Here is a 17,600-nt window from a genome sequence, read left to right as displayed (position 1 = left end):
GCTCTCAGTGGGCTCATGCTCCACTCTGTTACCCATGGCTGCTGCCTGCATCTCAGCCTTCATGGCCAAAAGTCCTTGCTCTGTCACAAAAAGCAAAAGCTGCTTCATCTAAGTCCAGACCAGCTTCTCCAGCTTGCCCCAGAAGCCTGTTCAGGGTGGGCAAAACACAAACAAGTGAGAATCTGGCTGTGCTACTATTTTGGCCTTAGCTAGCTCCCCCTTACATGGATTAACATAACATTTCCAGATCAGTTTTGTCCATTTTGAACCCTCCCACTGGGCCTTGTCCTAATTTTGTTCCACCAGGGCGCAAGCATCCAACAGCAGCCCAGAGCTGTTGGGGTTTCAGGGCTGGGGGAGCCCAGTGGCACCCAGCATTGACCAAGTGGCAACCTCCCCTTCCTGATCTGCACTGCAGTGAGCCCCCTCCTCTAGGGGAGGAAGGGAAAAAAGAGCCTTTGCAGGGGAAATTCCTCGTTTACAGCTGGGTCAGGCCCAGAGCACGATTCCTGAATTCCCCCGTGGGCAGGCGGCAGCCGTGCCGTCGGGCCCCACGTGATCCTCAGCTCAGTTTTATCCCTGAATTATTGTGCCCTCCCCAGTCAAATAAGGAAACACAGATAACGAGCCACTGGATAACGACTGACCAGCACGATAACCCATAAGCAGGGACGGAAAGGCAAGGTTACTGCTAGCGGCGTTCCCCTTCCCGCAGCGCCAGGCGGGCGCTAGGGGCGATATATTTTAATAACATCTTTGATGGCCCGACGGCAGATCGGGCAGCAGGCGTTGAGCTGCTTCTTCAGCTTAAGACCACAGGTGTTGCAGAGGCACATGTGTCCGCAGGTGTAGATCACCGTGTCCACCTCGCTGTCAAAGCAGACGGTGCATTCCCCGTTCTTGCTGCTTGATGGCTCCGGAGGGGGGAAAACAGGAGAGATAGGGGGGCTCAGGGGGGAGCTGGGAGCAGTCACTGAAAAGGAGGAGAAAGGAACAAGGTCATTCAGACCCCAGGTCGGTGCAGACCTGGCAACATAAAACATGCACACTCCATTTCTTAAGGCTCTTCCTTCCTTAGTCACTGCCTGGCTCGTTTGGCCCCAGCACAGGTACAACTCCAGGCAGAGCCTCCCATCCCTTTTGTACTGAGGGGGCAAGCATGGCTCACCTAGACTTCCCCACTCAGGGTGATGACTTTGCACACCCGTTTTGTGGTGTGGGTGTGCAGGGCCTACTGCCTCCAAAGGAGCTGTGCTAAACCCAAGATGCTCCTGCTTCTCATCAGCCATGTCAGGTAGATGTGGCACAACACAACAGTGGCGTGTGCCATCGATAGTACTGGCCAGGGCATCCAGTCTGCCTGAGACCCAAACACCAGTATGAGTGTTTACAACAGTGTCCCTCCAGCACAGAGCCCTGGCAGTGCAGAATGCAGCATGCTGGGTGGTGTAAGACAAGAAACCAGAGCCCCAGACACAGTATGGCACCCCTCACTAATGTAGCACGGCTGCTGAAGCAAGGGCAGCCCTGCAGGCATCACCTTCATCAGACAGACTGACCAAGAGGGAAGCAACATGCGCCCTTCTTCAGGCTGTGCAAAGCTTCTCACTGCTTTGTGTTCTCATAGAATGGTTGGGGTTTAAAGGGGCCTTAAAGATCATCTAGTCCCAACTCCACTGCCAGCAGACCAGGCTGCTGGTTGAACCTGGCCTTTCTTCCAATTATTTCTGCTGGTCTTGCAGGAGATGTAACAGCTTTGCCCTGCTGTCTGGCATAGCATCAGCCCAGATTCCTGTCTTGGTGTAGCTGGCACAGCCAGGTCCCAAGGGCTAGGCTCTCCTTACCAAGCGATGACTCTGAAGCAGACGATGACCTGTTGACGCTGAAGGCCATGTCCGAGTCACTGTCATACTGCGAGCCACCAGGGGATCCTGAGGGAGAGACAGTCACTGGGCTGGACTGCACAGTGCCTGCAAAGACAGGAGAGAGCTGAGCCTGCTGCAGGGCTGGCAGGCACCCAAACCTCAGCTAAACACCTCAGTCCAGATAGTGGCTCCCACCCCATGAGTGCAGGGAGCTTTAAGAGCAAGCCTAGCTGCTGAGTGACGTGCTGCCCCTTAGTAACCACATGGGTGCATGATTTTGGGTGTGACCTTCACTACGCCACTGTACTATTTCTGGTCAATGCTTCAATGAAGTGAGTACCAGGTTATGTGACAGCCATCATTTGGGGTGTAAAGTCACTTCCCCATGGTCCCGGCCCCTCCAGCAGTAGCTGCCTCAAGCTATCACTGTCAGGTTTGGGGCAGCTAGGAAAGGACATATTCCTAAGCAAGGGGAAGGGAGAAGTACTGTAACTGATCACCAGCAATAGATCAACAGCAACATCTGATACCTGACCTGCAGCAGCGATTACTGTCCAACAGCAACACACATGGCCTAAACCAGAGCTGTGCTCACAACAGTTACCACTGTTACCAAGGCAGGAGTTCAATAGCTGCTGGCTGGAAGAGCGGTTGCAGAGGGTTTTAAAACCAGACACACTGACAAGCAGTTCCCTGCCCTGCAGACAGCCACCCGTGCCTTCCTATCTGCTGCTTTTATCCCACAGGTCTCATCGTTTTCTGGGAGAAATACACAGGCTGCATACATCTGTGTGACAGTTCTCCCTCACTCTTGTTTGCAAACACCAGGTGAGATCAGGAGCTGCTCACTCACATTGGTGACCACCTGCTAAAGACAACGCTGCAGATGCAACCCTGTAGCTCCTGCTCTGGCCTAGGAAGTGTCCTCAGCCACGCACTGCCCGTTCTCATTTCTTTTAGCTGCACTTACCCAATATTTTGAGCTGGTTGATTACACCATGGATTGTAAAAAACACCCAGAGAGATTGCGAGGTGTCCACACACATCAGCATCCCTCGGCTGGCTCCGTTCACCCCGTGGTGCACCTCTCCGTTCGGCAAGACCATGAAACTGAGAATGTCACCGCTGCTGAGGACGGGGAAGGCTCGGTACACCACCCAGTACTCCTTGCGGTCCAGCAGAAAGTCTGGGTCTGCTGGCAGCTCGTTCGTCCGTAAAGTACTCGGATCACAAGAAGTGATGCCAAAAGAAAGAGCCCCGTAGTATGGCAACCCAAGATGTCCTACTTCCACAAACAGGCTTTCACCGATGTGCAAAGGCCGGTCGGAAAACACCAAAGTCCTATTGCTCTCCTGCCAGTTGGTGCATGCAACCATTCGGTCCTGAGAAAAGGTGATGTCGGGCCCACGGGTGGGGTGGAATCGCAGGTCTGTGTCCAGGAAGGCTGGGACCCCCTGCGCACGCTGCCGTCGGTTGGGGCAACAGGGGATGATGTGGTTGTCTGTCACGAGCCCTGGTACCCGACTCAGGTTTAGGTTTGCAATTTTGGCCACCACTTGGTTATTCTCCAGTTCATTGTTGTTGAAGTTGGCTGAATCGTGGTTGCTCTGTGGAAGGCAAGTGCTGAGACGGGCAGTGCTGAGACGGGCAGTGGTCATGGTCTCTGCAAACATGCTATCTGAGAGAGAAACCCAGTGATAAGGGACATTAGAGTACAAGATACAATTGCTCACTTTCATGGTTACAACTGTTATTTTTTCAGCCTACAAATTATCTGAATTCTGTTCCTCTGAATGGAAAAGCAGAGAAAAAATTAACCAGAGGTCAGCCACTAATGAGCAGCTAGTTATGGAGAGTCATATGAGGAGCAGGCAGCAGGCAGAGAAAATCTTGGCACTAGCTGAGGAAAAACAAGCGTTATGAAGTACCCACGTAACCTGGGAGCTCCTCCCGCTGGTGAACTGGGAAAAGCTGTAAACCAGTGTGGTCCTAAAAGCTTTCACAATAGAGGCATCTAATAGCTTTGAGGTTGCTCTGTAAAAGAAGCAAACACCTCAGTATCTTGTTGTCCAAATGTCTTGTGCAAGCCATAGCCACAACACAGTGATGAGTGAAGGAGCACAAGCTTGAGTTCTTTTCGCACTCCTTGCCATTGCCTTACAGCTGTGAGGTGTCTAGGCAGTATGGGTCCAAGAGACGTCATTTTGCAGGAAGATTTCAAGTCTCATATTTCAGGAGTGTTCACACCACTGCAGAGATTTTGAATTAAGAGCTTCTCACAAAAGCTACTTGCTGTAGGTGTTACCAAAGAGATTTTTACAGTAAAGAGTTATTTTCCCCTTTCATAGCAAAGGTGCTGACTCTTAATTCACTTTCCAGTTTATCACCTAGGCTGTGCCAGACTGAGGAAGGGATTTAAAGGCATGGGGAGGTTTGGGAGTATCCTTCCTTCTGCCTCCAGCACTGCCTGGGGTGGCTTAGACACTTGACTCTGAAGGTAAGCCATTAACCAGCTGAGAGAATTTATTTGAGGCCCATGGAAGTTATGAGCTCATGAATGAAGTATATTACTAGTCTTCCCAAAGATGGAAAGAGGAGAAGCATCCCATCACTGACCCTGCCCACATTTTGGAGAAGAAAATCACCAGGCCTTTCAAATCCACCCAGCAAAGCAGGGGCTGCCTTCACTGAGAATCCCATGCAGGAGAGGCCACTGGTGTACACTGATGGCTGGACCAGCTGCTTCTAGCAAACCCAGGGTATCTGGCATGAAACACTCCCACAGAGGAGTAAGACACATCCAAGCTTCATGATGCTGAAAGATGCACTTTGTGCATCTGCATTTGAGACAGATTTCATAGCTTTCTTGACTGGCAAAACGCTGGGAGAAACAGACAGAGAAACAACTGTGTCTGCTATAACACCACCACATCTGTAGTGCCCCAGATAGCTGAGCATCACCCTGACTCCTGGGGCACTTGGTGGGGCTTGGAACTGTGATAAAAAAAAATAATTAATCAGAGTACAGATACCCTCAGACAGAGCCTTTCACTCTGCATACTCGGATGCTGCAGGCAGGACTGGAGGCTGGGGTCTGAAATAAGCTTCTAACTATAATCTAGTGAGGAAAGAAAAACTGCTCTGGTCAAGGAGCTGCACTGGCCAATATAGCAAATGCTCCTTTACCACTGCAGTGAGCACCAGATATGCTGCTGGTACTGAGGAAGAGCAGGCAGGGCAAAGTTTTGTTTATGTGTGGCCTGCAAAATAATTGGAACCAGTTGGAAGAATATGTGATGAAGCTGCTTGTCCAATGCACTAACATTTCACAGCTTATCACTGGTGTCTGCTTGGTGTGGAGATGGAGGCACTACCCCTTTGAGCAGGTGCAGCTTGGTTTGGTTGTTTAAACTAAATCAGCTCCTAGGACCCTCCAGGAAAGGGCAACACTTTTGTATTTTTAATGGATTCCCTGCGGTGCAGACCAGTTCAAAACACTCCATCTAACACTGAATTAATTTGAAATTTCAGTGCTGTAGAAGTCACAAAAGGAAAGTCACTCCATGGCAATTGGCTCAGTTTGCTACTGGGAAGAAATTCATCCCCTCTTGCAGTGATGTTTTGAGAACTAACCAAGCCACTGCAGCATATCTAGCTCAGAAAAAGCTGAAGAAAGTTACACATAAAGATTTCCATTTAATCCTACACATGGCTGCTATAAGGTACAGCTTTAGGGCTTTCCAACACTGACACCTCTCAAATACATTGCTTTCTGTGAAAGAAAAATGGTTCACTTGAGGCACAAAAGAAAGAGTAAATTAGTTCTCTTATGTGTCCCATAGAAATAATCAACCATATAGATCATGCACCTTTTCTCTGCCAATGCCTCTGTGGAAAGAGCAAGCAGAAGAGCAAGCCATTGGCCAGAGCAGACACTTACCTAGTATTTGCACTTCATGGGTAATTCCATAGACGTCTATGAGCGCCCAGAGAGGACCAGAAACTTTAATACCACAGTGAAACAATATCGGCTCCTCATCATTAATACTGTAGAAAACTCTCCCGTGACGGTCAACCCAGAAGGCCAAGATATTGTCTCTCACAGCAAACCTCTCTGGCAAAGCTTTTGCCCAGTATCCAGGTCGGGTCACTAGGTCTGGACAGGCATACTTTGGTATCTCGTCAGAACTCATCTGTGATGGGTCGTGAATGGTGAAGCCGAAGCGTAGCGCCCCGCTCCAGCCGTGGTGCACAGCCACCAGCTTCAGCCTGACTTTCTCGTAGAGGTGGATGGGCCGGTTGGTGAAGGTGACCCCGTTGCAGAAACTGTTTCTCCGCGTGGCCTTGCGGGAGTGAGCGTCCAGACGCACGTTCTTGCCTTTGGCTTGGGAGTGGAACCGCGGCGGCTCCGTGATAGCGAGGACCGAGCGTCTCTCATGGCTGCTGTTGGGCAAACTGTAGTAGGGGCGGCTGGAGACGGCGCGGGTCTGGTGGCTCGTGTCTGCAAAAGGAGAAAGCAGTGGCTCCATCAGAAAGGCCTGACCTGAGCCATGCGTTGGCTCAGCCTGAGCAGCTGCCACCGTCCCGCCACGTGCGCGTTGCATTACTCACTGCGGAGTGCACTACTGAATCTTCCAGTGCTGTGCGTGGCCACCATCTGCTCTTTGTTGCACCAATTTGGCTTTATGCAAATATGAGGCAAATGTGGCTCTTGGGCCAAAGGTTAGCAGCTTCCCTTCTACGCCCTGCAAAGCTGACTGAAAACAAACATCCTTTTGTTCCCCCATCACATGCATCCTATTGCACTCGGAAAGGCTGAACACTTGTGACTGCGGCTCTGAGTTTCCTATTCACCGTGGATGTGCTGCTAAATCACCAGCTGGTGGCCAGAGTCACACCATCTCTGAGAAATGTGGCTGTCAAGATCAGAAGTGCTCAAGATGAACACAGATGAAGGATATTGACTTTTGCAGGACATGCTGCCACTGGCTTCTCTGTCCCTTGATTTCATAATGATCAGCTGGAGCTTCTGAACACCAGAAAGAAACCAAGACATTTAGCAGCTGGACTACTACCTCTGCACCACCAGACCACTCTTCCAAAACTTTCAACCCAGACCCTTATTCAGATATGAGATGCAACTGGCACATGCAGGAACATTTCATCCCACAAAGCCTTGCCTTTACACAGAACCTCCCATTTGAGCTCAAAGAACTTTATAAATGATAATTGTTTTCAGCTTCACAGCACCACAGATGGCACAGAAATCCTGCCATCCTCATTTTACAGACAGGAGAAGAATTTATGGGTGAGATCTTGCAGCATTTAGAGTCAATAGCAATTTCAAGACCAATTTCAAGAAAAGCAGAGTTGAGGCCTTCACACAAGAGTGAAGCAGAAATGGAAGAAGCTCAGTTTTCAATCTTAAGGCTTAGCTCTAAGTTCCCTGAGGTGGAGGCAATCTTTTTTGTGCACCCCTGAATACATGGGGTCTTGCTCCAGGACCAGGGCTCCCACAGCTACCACCATGGTGTTACAGGCACTTCAATCTCCCCATTTCCCACCCACTCCATCTCTCCTCCTCTTCATAACTGGCTTTGTAGATTTTTCAAGCAAAAACGGAAGGCATCCTGGGTGCTCAAAGTCATCCTGTTAAATATAAAACTGCATCACATGCACACATTTATTTTCAAAGATTTTGCCATGTTTGAAGCTTCAGAAGGTGCCTCCCTGGACCCTTCCCCTTCCTTTAGAAGCTGCTTCCTCCCTGTGTGTAACCCCTGGCTTTGCTTCTTGACAAGGGAAGGAATTGCTGACACTTTCCTCTCTTGGATAGAAACACCAGAAGATGCTGGGAGCTCAGCTGGGAAAGCTGCAGTTGTGATGCCTTTTTTTGCAAGCAAATCCATACCTAGGCAGAGCAGCAAGAGGCTGGGTCTCACATTTGTGTCTGAACTAACAGACACTCTAAGCAACTGCTGCCTTTGAGAATGCAAGAGAAGAGAGGTTGCAGGCAAGATCTGAACACAGGATTAGCTCTTGGAATCAGGCAGCTGCCACAGGAATCAAAGAGCTACCAAAAAGCTCCTGTTTGCATCAAGACAAAATTGGCAAGCAAATGCAGTGGCTAAATAAAGGGTCTTTTGTATCTCTTCGTTCATACTGCACAGGAAAATCACTGAGTAGCACAGGGTAATGGTTATTCCTGTCCTACACTAATGTCAATAAATAACATACTTATGTATAATATACTTGTGTAATGTAAATAAATACATGCTCTTAGACCAGTGGGAGATTTGCCATTTCAATGGGTTCCCTGGGTCTGCAGGGTCATTCTTGGCCAGGCCAGCAATAAGCATGGTATTTCTCTTGAGTATTCCCAGAAGAAATCTCATGTCTTGCCTCCTGAAGAGCTAAAATGCAGGGGATGGCTGCTCTCAGCAGAGAGTCACCCATAGCTCCTGTGGGTGCTGCTCCATGTGTCTGCCTGCAAGTGTTCCCTACAGATAATCCCTAGCAGTGAGAGGCATGGTGGCATGAGGCCAGCCAGCACATAACGCTGGGCGAGTGACCCTGAGTGACAAGGGGTGAATCCTCTCCTCTCCACACTTTCCCACTCTGGCTCCACATTTTTCAGATGGATGTAGAGAGCTTTGGTGGCATTCAGTTGGGATGTGGATTAAGCAAAGCTGCAGAAAGGTGTCACCAGGACAGCCTCTGAGGGGCTCCTGCAGTACCTGATGGGCCAAGTGCTGCTCTTTCACATCACACCTCACCTTCCTGGGCAACATCCTCCCCTTGCAGAGAAGCCCTCTCCTCTGAAAGTGAGTGCCATGGCCTTGATGTCCCTGTGTTAGTCAGAAGGAAGATAGAGGGATGAGAGCTTCTGTCCTCATCTCTGCTGTTAGAAGAATCCTCTGCTTTCCACCCACTGTGCAGCACCAGCCTTCCTCCCACATCGACCTGCTGGAACACAGACACTCTACAGACCAAGAGCAGCAGGACAGGATGTCCTTCAGCACGGCTCCAGGGCAGTTACTTCTCACACAGCTTTTGGAAAGCACTGAGGTCCGAGGTGGGAGCAACGATGACAGCAGCATGATGGACGGAATAGCAATGACATAGGCACCCACTTCAAACGCAGCTTTGGGTCCACCCTGCCGGAGAGGAACTTGGGGCCAGGGTTTGGCTTTTTCTTGTTTTGTGTTTTTTCAAAACAGGAAAGCATATTGTGGCTGAACAATAGGAAAGTCTCCAGAAGGAAATGAAAGGATAATTTATTTATAATACCGTTCCCCCCTCGTATGAACACCTGCCACCAGGAATAATGTCTGACATAACCCAAGGCAGGGGAGGCAGAGCTTTCCCACTGACACACGCCTGAAGCTGAACCTGGGCATGTGCTTTACTCATTACGTACTGGCGGGGACTAGGCAAGCTCAACAGGATGTTTGTGCCTTTGAATTGCCCTAATTTGCGGCTTGGCTTCCACAGTTTGGATCACATTTCAGTCCCTCTGCTATTTCTTCAGACTCTCCCCTCTTCTGTCTGTGCCTTCCTACCCAAAAGACCAGCAGTGGAATAACGATAGCCAAGCTCTGGCAGAAATGTCACCAAACCCAAGGGTGCCTGATGCTGTGACAGGCAGCTAAGAGCTATGCCAACTCTTTCTTCAGCTATGGGATTTGTACAATGCTTTGAGTAAGTAATTTTTTCTCTTTATGCCTCAGTTACCTGCCTAAGAGACAGCAATAGAATTCTTCCAACTCTCAGGAAGCTAAAAGGATTAGAAGATGTAAGGTTCTCAAATACTTCAATCCCTGAGCTCTGTAAACATGTCAGCAGGCTGGCTAGATCATCAAATGGGACATGAACCCACTGGGTCCCCTGGGGTGATGTCTTGAGGTCCCATCCAGCATTTTGCTTCTTTTCATTCCAGAGTTTTCCATTTGTCATCCCAACTCTTACCAACAGCAGACACAGCATGAGTCCCTCAAATGCACAAGCAGGGCTTCAGCAAATGTGAAATGAGCCAGGAAAATGGAAGAAAAAGCTGAAGTGAAGGACTAAGAATGGTGTGGGGCTCCTCACTGAAGCCTGCGAAAGAAACCCTGCCTGGAAGACAGCATTTTCATCCAGATGGGCTGCACTGAAATAGATCTGGGTTATGGGCACCCCTGATCTCAGCTGCAAGCAGCAATGGCGCAACTGAAACTCCACCTGCTTTCCACAGGGCCAGCACATTCGTTTCTAAGGTTGCACTGAGCTTTCAAGAGAGGTATTTTCACAAAGATGCACTTTGCATTTCAAGAAGGTACAATAGGCAGACTGGACAAATTCCACATATTTATCACAGTTTCAGTTCTAAAAATAAACGTTTTCAGGTTTGCTGTGGCATTGTAATCCTGACAACAGCAGAAGACAAAATTCAGAACAAGAGCCCTCTCCAGGGCTGCTGTTGTCTGAGCAGTGGGACAGAGGAGGTTGCTCAGCTGGGGAGTTGACCTTAAGCCAGACCGATCCTGTCTTCACTTGCCCTGACAAGCCAGGCAAGAATGATGCCACAAAAAGCCCTAGAATGAGGGAGAAGAGAATAGCATTCAAAGAGACCACAGCTACAGCAGAGAGCTACGGCAAAGGCAGCCTGCAGCCAAAGAAGGATGAAGAGAGTGCTGCCTTCTCCATGCTCCGTGGGTAAATTTACAGTTTGCATTAACTCTATTCTGCTGCACCAGAAGGCAATCCCTGGCTCCCACAGCCTTTCCTGAAGACCTCTCTCAAGTAAATCCATGACAAAAGATGTGCAGGATCACAAGGCAAGACAAATATGGGGCGGCCCGCTGGATCAGGCAAGGATGTCAAAGGAGCAGAAATTGCTGAGACCATTACCCCATGAGTGAACAGCTCAAGGAGATATACCTCATCAGCAGGTAGCTGGAGCATGGGCTCCCTGTGCTGTTCAATGGCAGAAAGGTAGCAGCTTGCAGCCTGAAATCTATCTGCTAACACCCACTGCACGGGCAAGAGGGAATCCACCTAACACGCCTGGGCCTTATCTTTATGGCCATTCTTTATCTGCGACATTAGAACTTTTTCCTATTACAGTAGATACCAGGTCGCTGCTGCTGCAACAACCCTGTTGAACATTAAACAAGACATCTGGAGGGAAGAGGCCACCAGCTTTTGCTCTGGAATAGGAAAATCCCAACAGGTGGGGACAACGAGGTCAAGTTTACTGCATGATTGCATAGAAACGACCCTCACGGATCGAAGGCCAGTCACAGCATGCTCCAGGGAAAGCATGGTCCTCACCAGGCTCATCCCACCACATCTGTAATGATGGAGACAATGCAGCTGGCCATGGGTGTGTGGGCTGGAGCCTTGCTGGAGGCTGGAAGGAGCAGGCTAGGCTGTTACTGCAGATAACAAACCTTAACAGCAACATGAAACAGGATTCTGCTCTGACACGATCTTATCTTCTGAGAACAAGAGATAAAAATCTGTTCACATACAAATTTAGTGCACTGCCTAGACATTTCTGGAGTTTTGAATACAGAAAAATGTGTCATGGATCTCTGCAGGAAGCACTGGTGACGCCTTGTTCCATGCTCACCAGTGTGAATTTCTAAGGTGTGACTATGAAATCCACTATAAGGCTGCTACAAAAAATTGGCCTCATTTCCAAGTGTCCTGTTGGCTCCAACATTGGAAAATTCAACTTGACAATTAATAAATCTCCCACATTTAAATTCCTGTGATTTGCACGACCTGTCCAGAGCCCTGCTTTGATGTAAAGGTCTCTCTGCCTGGTCCTCTAACAGGAGAGAAATTTCCAGGGGAGTTAAAACACCCTACCTGTGAGAGAGTGATGTAGAAATTGAGGCTTTAAGGGGGGACTGAAATGCCTGTATTGAATTGCACAAAATGTAACATTTTTGAAGAGACTAATTTCGGAAGAGGGGAGGAGGAAAGACAGAAGTTGTTATTTTCATGAAAAGAAGGTGTGTTATAGCCCTGAGGTGACTCTTGATGCAAATATCTAATGGACATGTAGCATTTTTCATTGGAAAACTGTCAGGGAAAACCCATGTCAAGAAGAAAGGCTAGACTTTAGCTCAAAAAAATCAAGTTGTGCATGTCTCCACGAGGATTTGTGGGTGAGAAAAGCCTCTTTGCTTCTGTGGCTAAGGCTTGAAACCAAATATTTTATGGGTGATTTAAAAAAAAAAAAAAATTGCTAAAATGCATTTGCCCAGGCAGAGGCTAACGACACAGCTATTCTGGTCTTCTAGGTGTTCCTCCATAAAACCAGAGCAGTATTTGCCAACAACATTAGGCAAAATCCCTCTTTTCTCAAAGCACCAAACACAAGCAATTCCAGAAGGACTTAGCAGTATTTTCAGGCTGTTTCATTCTCTGTCTCCCATCATGTCCTCAAGAAATGAGATGAACTCCTGCATCGCTGCTCCTTTCAAACTGAGCCCCTTTCTTGCAGTGAACACAAAGTTCAGCCACATCATTTATAAAAACAGTTGCCTTGACATGCAAGCCAACACCAGGCCTTGGCTCTCCTGGTTAACCAACGTCACATCATGACACTAGCAGCGGAGCCAAAAGACAGAGAGTGCAGCTGAAACACCAAGGTCTCTCTCCAAGATCCACCAGCTGGCTCAGAGCAGAAAATAAACCATGACAGAAGGTCTGCTCCATGGATGAAAAGTGCTGATGGCAAATCTTCCATGACCTAGAAGTGATCACAGAGCCCCATAGCCTGGGAAGAGTCGGTGCTCTCCCAAATGAGGCAGGAATACTCTCCCAACCCACTTTCAGACCTTCTGCTTTTTGGTGGTAAAGGAAGCCAAACTTGACACAAAGAAAGCCAGCGCATGACTTTGATGGTGTAGCATTTTCAGAGCAAAGTGAGGAGCCCTGAGCTAGACCAATATGGTCTTGTGGATCAGGCTGTAGAAGCAGGGCCTGCTATCAAAAACCCTTCTGCTGGGTCTGCGAGTATGGGTAAGTCCACCTACACTCACCTCCATTTTGCTGTTCCTCCATCTCTCTCTCTCTCTCTCTCTCCTGTTGTGCCTCTCACTTTGTGCAGGCATGAATTTTGCTGCAAAGTTGGCCCCATCTTCATTACAGGCTTTTAGTTCTGCATATAAATAGCACTAAGAATACACAGAAGCCAGCGATTAAGCAGGGGAAAAAAAAAAAAACCACCTCTCCTCTCCCCCGTATTATTAGCAAATCTGGGTCAATGAGTCTGCAACTCTAGTCACAAATTCTTAGACTTGGTTAATGAGAGACAGAGTGAGAGTGAGCGGGAGCAGGCTGGTAGAGAGGCAGGGTTCATGCCATAATCCCTGCTTAAGTCTTCTGGTGCGAGTGATGAAAGGAGCTGCGTGATAGATGAGGAGCCTTGGAAATGGCACAGCTTATTGTAATCCCTTCCACGGCCCTGACACCCCGGTCCACTGGCTCATGTCACTCAGAAAGCCCAGCTCAGGAGCCAAGGAGCTTTGAATGATGTCAGGGCTTTGAAAGTCCTAAAATATGGGATGCAAAACTAGATGGAACTCTTGGCTACTGGCTGAAGACAAAAGCATCTTGTCAAAAATAATCAGTCAGCCACTCTTACTAGAGCTTTTATCAGGCATTCCTGGACTGTGTTCTCACTAATGTGCTGCATGTGCAACATGTTTGATTCCATACCCCAGGAGAGCAAACCTGTGCCTCTTACTTGATGTATTATGGTTTTGCAAAATTGTTACCTTCTTTAGAAAGCGAAGTTTAACTTGGGGAGAGCAGATTGCTGCTCAGCTCACTTTATCTTCCAGTCCTAAACTCAGAGTCCATAGCATAGCTTTGGGAGGTGATCATAAGCAGTAAGAAGCAAGCGGTTGATGTCTGTTTAAGCAACCCCACAAATGATTTCTGAGGGCTGCTAGTTTGGGAAATGAAATATTTTCCACATCTAAATGCTCAGCTTGTCAGTCAACAATAAAAATATGCACTTTTGTGATTTATTATTTTCTAGAAACAGGCAATAAAATACACCGTAAACCAAAGAGCACTTAAAGATGTAACACTTTGGGGTGGATTGATCTGTAATGAACTCAGCTGGGGACCCAAAGATGGGAGAGGAGGACCAGAGATATAGATCAAAACCCTCATGTCCTCTAGGGCAGTTGGGTTCTGCTTTGATTAACTAAACTTAGAGAATCAGAGAACCAGAGAATGGTAGGGGTTGGAAGGGGCCTCTGGAGGTCCAACACCCCTGCTAAGACAGGTACACCTAAATCAGGTTGTATAGGAACATGTCTAGGCAGATTTTGGTAATCTCCAAACCCATCGGAAACCCATTTCTGTATGAAATGAGGTCCAATTTCCATGGATTCAAAATGCTAACCTATTTTGTTCTAACAGCTGTTACTTTGGGCAGGTCTGAGGCCCATTACCATCTTCTGATGCATCAGATTTTTTAATCAAGTGTGTTGTGCTCAAGGCAAGTTAAACCTAGTTTAAAGACCAAGGATAGTATTTCAACAGTAGCTTTGTTGTTATGTCAAACACCAGTTTCCTTGCACATTCCCTTCTTCCACAGCCTGACTCAAGGACAATCCCACAGTGCACTCATCAGGTGCTTTTTCCCTAATGATCCCATAGTCCTTAGAGGAACACTCTGCCTTCAGTGCTCTGCAGCATGGCTCAAACATGGATTTTCATGGAAGCAAGACAGACACAGAGATATTTTTAATTTTATAGGATGTTGTGCCACTGAAGTCTGTCTCAGAGATACTTTGCCCTTCCTCCCTGCTCCAGGCCAGCAGCAGAGACTCAAAAGAGAGAGACCCAAAACCCCCCTGCTGTATCAGAGAGTGCTGCTTGGTCCCTCCAGGCTTGAGGCCACCATGTGCCTCTTGCTTTACAGGTGAGAAGTGACCCCATTGTTGTGCCTGCAGGACACCCCTTGTACGTTCCTGACTAATCACACTGTCCAAAGATCCTAGTAAGAACATTTTTCACGGATTGAAAAATTAATCTGGGTTTGTCTCCTTGTCCCCAATTCCTCTCCATTCATCAATTCTTCACTTCCAAAACAACTTTTCGCCTACAGACAGTATAAACAGCTCAGAACTGTTTTTCACAGCAATGCTTTATGTTATGTTTTCCTTTTCCGATCCTGACTGTGATTTGTTGAAGAGTTACAAGAACATGTGAGTGGTGTAATCACTGACATTGAAATGGTCCATGCCCTCACCCTCCTCCCTCGCTGCCAGGGGAGCACGTAAGGACCATTAATGCAAATAAGGCTGGCTCCCTGTTTCTGACCAGCTGTACCAAGTCATCTGCACTGGGGATTTATAAATAGTGACCATGTCATTCCAATGTTAATGGCTTTAAATGAAATTGGAGATTGAAATGCATTCCCTTTTAATATCCTCAGAGCAGCAATTTTATTCCATCCTATGGTTTCAATAAAGGGCTCATGGAAAGAGTGCTGGAGCTTGGCACATCTTTCCTACAGCCCGTCAATGTGTTGCTTCCAGTACAGACAGGAACAAAAAGAGGGAAAGAATTTTGTTGTCTCTCTGATGCAGGAAACCCACCCATCCCCTACAGACCAGGAGCACCATAGCACTGCACCAGTGAGAGAAAAAGGATTTGAATAGCAGCAGTGGTAACTTCACTTTTAACGTGTTGTTCTCTGAACACATCCTACAAGCCAGTATTTACCTTATCTTCAGCCCTCTGAATCCAGACTGTATACCATTTATACCTACACCCTTCACAGCTCTAAAAAGCACATCTGGAAAAGGCCAGTACATGAGATGTGCTCCCCAGCTGGCTGTGTATCCCCTGTACCACACTACCACTGAGCTGCACTCAGCTGAGGCGACTCGCTGCGGTGCATGAGGCTGGAGCCCAGCAGCATTAGGAGCTGAGCACGTTTTCCACCCTCAGTTAAAAACACAAGAAAACCTTCCCTTAATCACAGAAATTGTCCAGCACCAGGACTACAGAGGAAGAGAAACTGCAAGTGAAGGGAGAGAGAGATCAAAGACCAAACCGTCTCCTGGGCTGCATCAAAAGATGCATGAACAGCAGGTCAAGGGAGATGATTCTGCCACTCTACTCTGCCCTTGTGAGACCCCACATGGAGTAATGCACCCAGCCCTGGAGCCCCCAAAGCAAGGATATGGATCTGTTGGAGAGGGTCCAGAGGAGGGCCACAAAGGTGATCAGAGTGCTGGAGCACCTCTCCTGTGAAAACAGGCTGAGGGAGTTGGGTCTGTCCAGCCTGAAGAAGAGAAGGCTTTGGGGAGGCCACATAGCTGCATTGGTAATGCCTGAAGGGGAACTACAGGAAAGCTGGAGAGGAACACATGCAAGGACAAGGGGCAATAGTTTTAAATTAGAGCAGGGTAGATTTAGATTAGACATTAGGAAGAAGTTCTTTACTATGAGGGTGGTGAGACACTGGAATGGGTTACCCAGAGGAGTGGTGGCTGCCTCTTCCCTGGACATATTTAAGACCAGGCTGGATGAGCAACCTGGGCTAGAGGAAGGTGTCTCTGCCAATGGCATGAGACTAGGTGATCTTGAAGGTTCCTTCCAACTCAAGCCATTCTATGATTCTTTGCTCAGCACTCAGAGTGATGCTGCAGATGCCTGGCCATTCAATGTTTTTCCAGGAAAACCTTATGATAAAAGGAAAAAAACCTGCTGTTTTTCTTTGCTTCAGATTTGTTACAGAGGCCTCTTTCGTCTCTATCTCCTCTCTTCATAGTGGTTCTAAGGTCTCTCTTTTATTTTCTCTCCTAATTATGATTTCTCTGCACTCAAAAGACAGGAAAGAATTCAGGGAAATATGATGGAGCTATTTCAGTCCAAACAGAGGTGGATAATCAGAGAGCCATTAGACTTAACAGTGGCACCCATACAGAGCTTTCATCTATCCTAAGGGAGCTGCAAAACCACAGGAAAAGAGGGAAAAAGGCCTCTGGGAAGATGTTCTTTCCAGCAAGCCCTGCTCCCAACATGGTGCAGCATTTTTAAATGCTGTCCACAATTCCTTTTATATTTACACACAGTTTAAACAGTGATCTGGCAGCAAGAGGGGAAAATGCTTTGGGAGGAACGCATGGCTGAGGAAGCTAAATAAAGACGTGGCCAGGTCTTCAATCATCCTATATTTTATATATACAAAGGCTGCTACTCCACTAAGCTTTTCTCAAACAATATGTAAAGAATCCCGAACAGGGCAAAGAGGAGGGAATAACTGGTTATAATTAAATCAGGGGCTGAGGGGAGGGGCACAGCTCTTTCACTCTGCCAGGCTAGTTTCCCTGGAGGCATCACAAAACACAAAGGATCTGTGGTGGCAAGATCTTTAATGGGTTATAGGTAACTCAGCACAGGGGCTGAGTCCAGCCTGGCCTGGGTGGGCTGATGCCTGAGGCCAACACTCTCCCAGCAGGAAGAGTTTAAATAAATTTACTGGCCAGTCTCTTTCCAAGTCATCTGAAGGGCTGGCGACTTTACTCATGTACAGTCCAGACTGTGCAGCAATATCACAGATTTTGTTCACTGTTTTACTTAGTGTTCAGACAACTAAGCTATAGGGGGGTTTTAAATACAGTACATCTTCAGAAATAAAGCCCAAAATCTTTTAAAGAAAGGAAAAAAAAAAAGAATTTAAAAATCAGCATTCTTTGCTGGACAAGAAAC

At 47.8% G+C, this 17,600-nt stretch overlaps 1 protein-coding gene across 1 annotated transcript; it reads right to left on the bottom strand.

Moving 5' to 3' along the window:
- Positions 1-728: 728 nt before the first annotated feature.
- Positions 729-6,469, bottom strand: NEURL1B (neuralized E3 ubiquitin protein ligase 1B). Its single transcript, XM_054389379.1, has 4 exons — positions 5,806-6,469; positions 2,836-3,543; positions 1,845-1,970; positions 729-973 (listed from the first exon to the last, which is right to left on the bottom strand). Exons 1-4 carry the CDS (start codon positions 6,467-6,469, stop codon positions 729-731), a joined length of 1,743 nt encoding a protein of 580 aa, XP_054245354.1.
- Positions 6,470-17,600: the final 11,131 nt, after the last annotated feature.

The sequence above is a fragment of the Indicator indicator genome, chromosome 18 (assembly GCF_027791375.1).
Source record: "Indicator indicator isolate 239-I01 chromosome 18, UM_Iind_1.1, whole genome shotgun sequence".
Lineage (NCBI taxonomy): Eukaryota > Metazoa > Chordata > Aves > Piciformes > Indicatoridae > Indicator > Indicator indicator.
This window is presented reverse-complemented; position numbering and strand designations above follow the sequence as displayed.

Coding starts and splice junctions, on each gene's coding strand:
- NEURL1B (XM_054389379.1), bottom strand. CDS start 6,469: ATGCAACGCGCACGTGGCGGGACGGTGGCAGCTGCTCAGGCTGAGCCA. Junction 3,544..5,805: donor CCATGAAGTGCAAATACTAG/GTAAGTGTCTGC, acceptor TTTCTCTCTCAG/ATAGCATGTTTGCAGAGACC. Junction 974..1,844: donor TGCTTCAGAGTCATCGCTTG/GTAAGGAGAGCC, acceptor CCTCCTTTTCAG/TGACTGCTCCCAGCTCCCCC.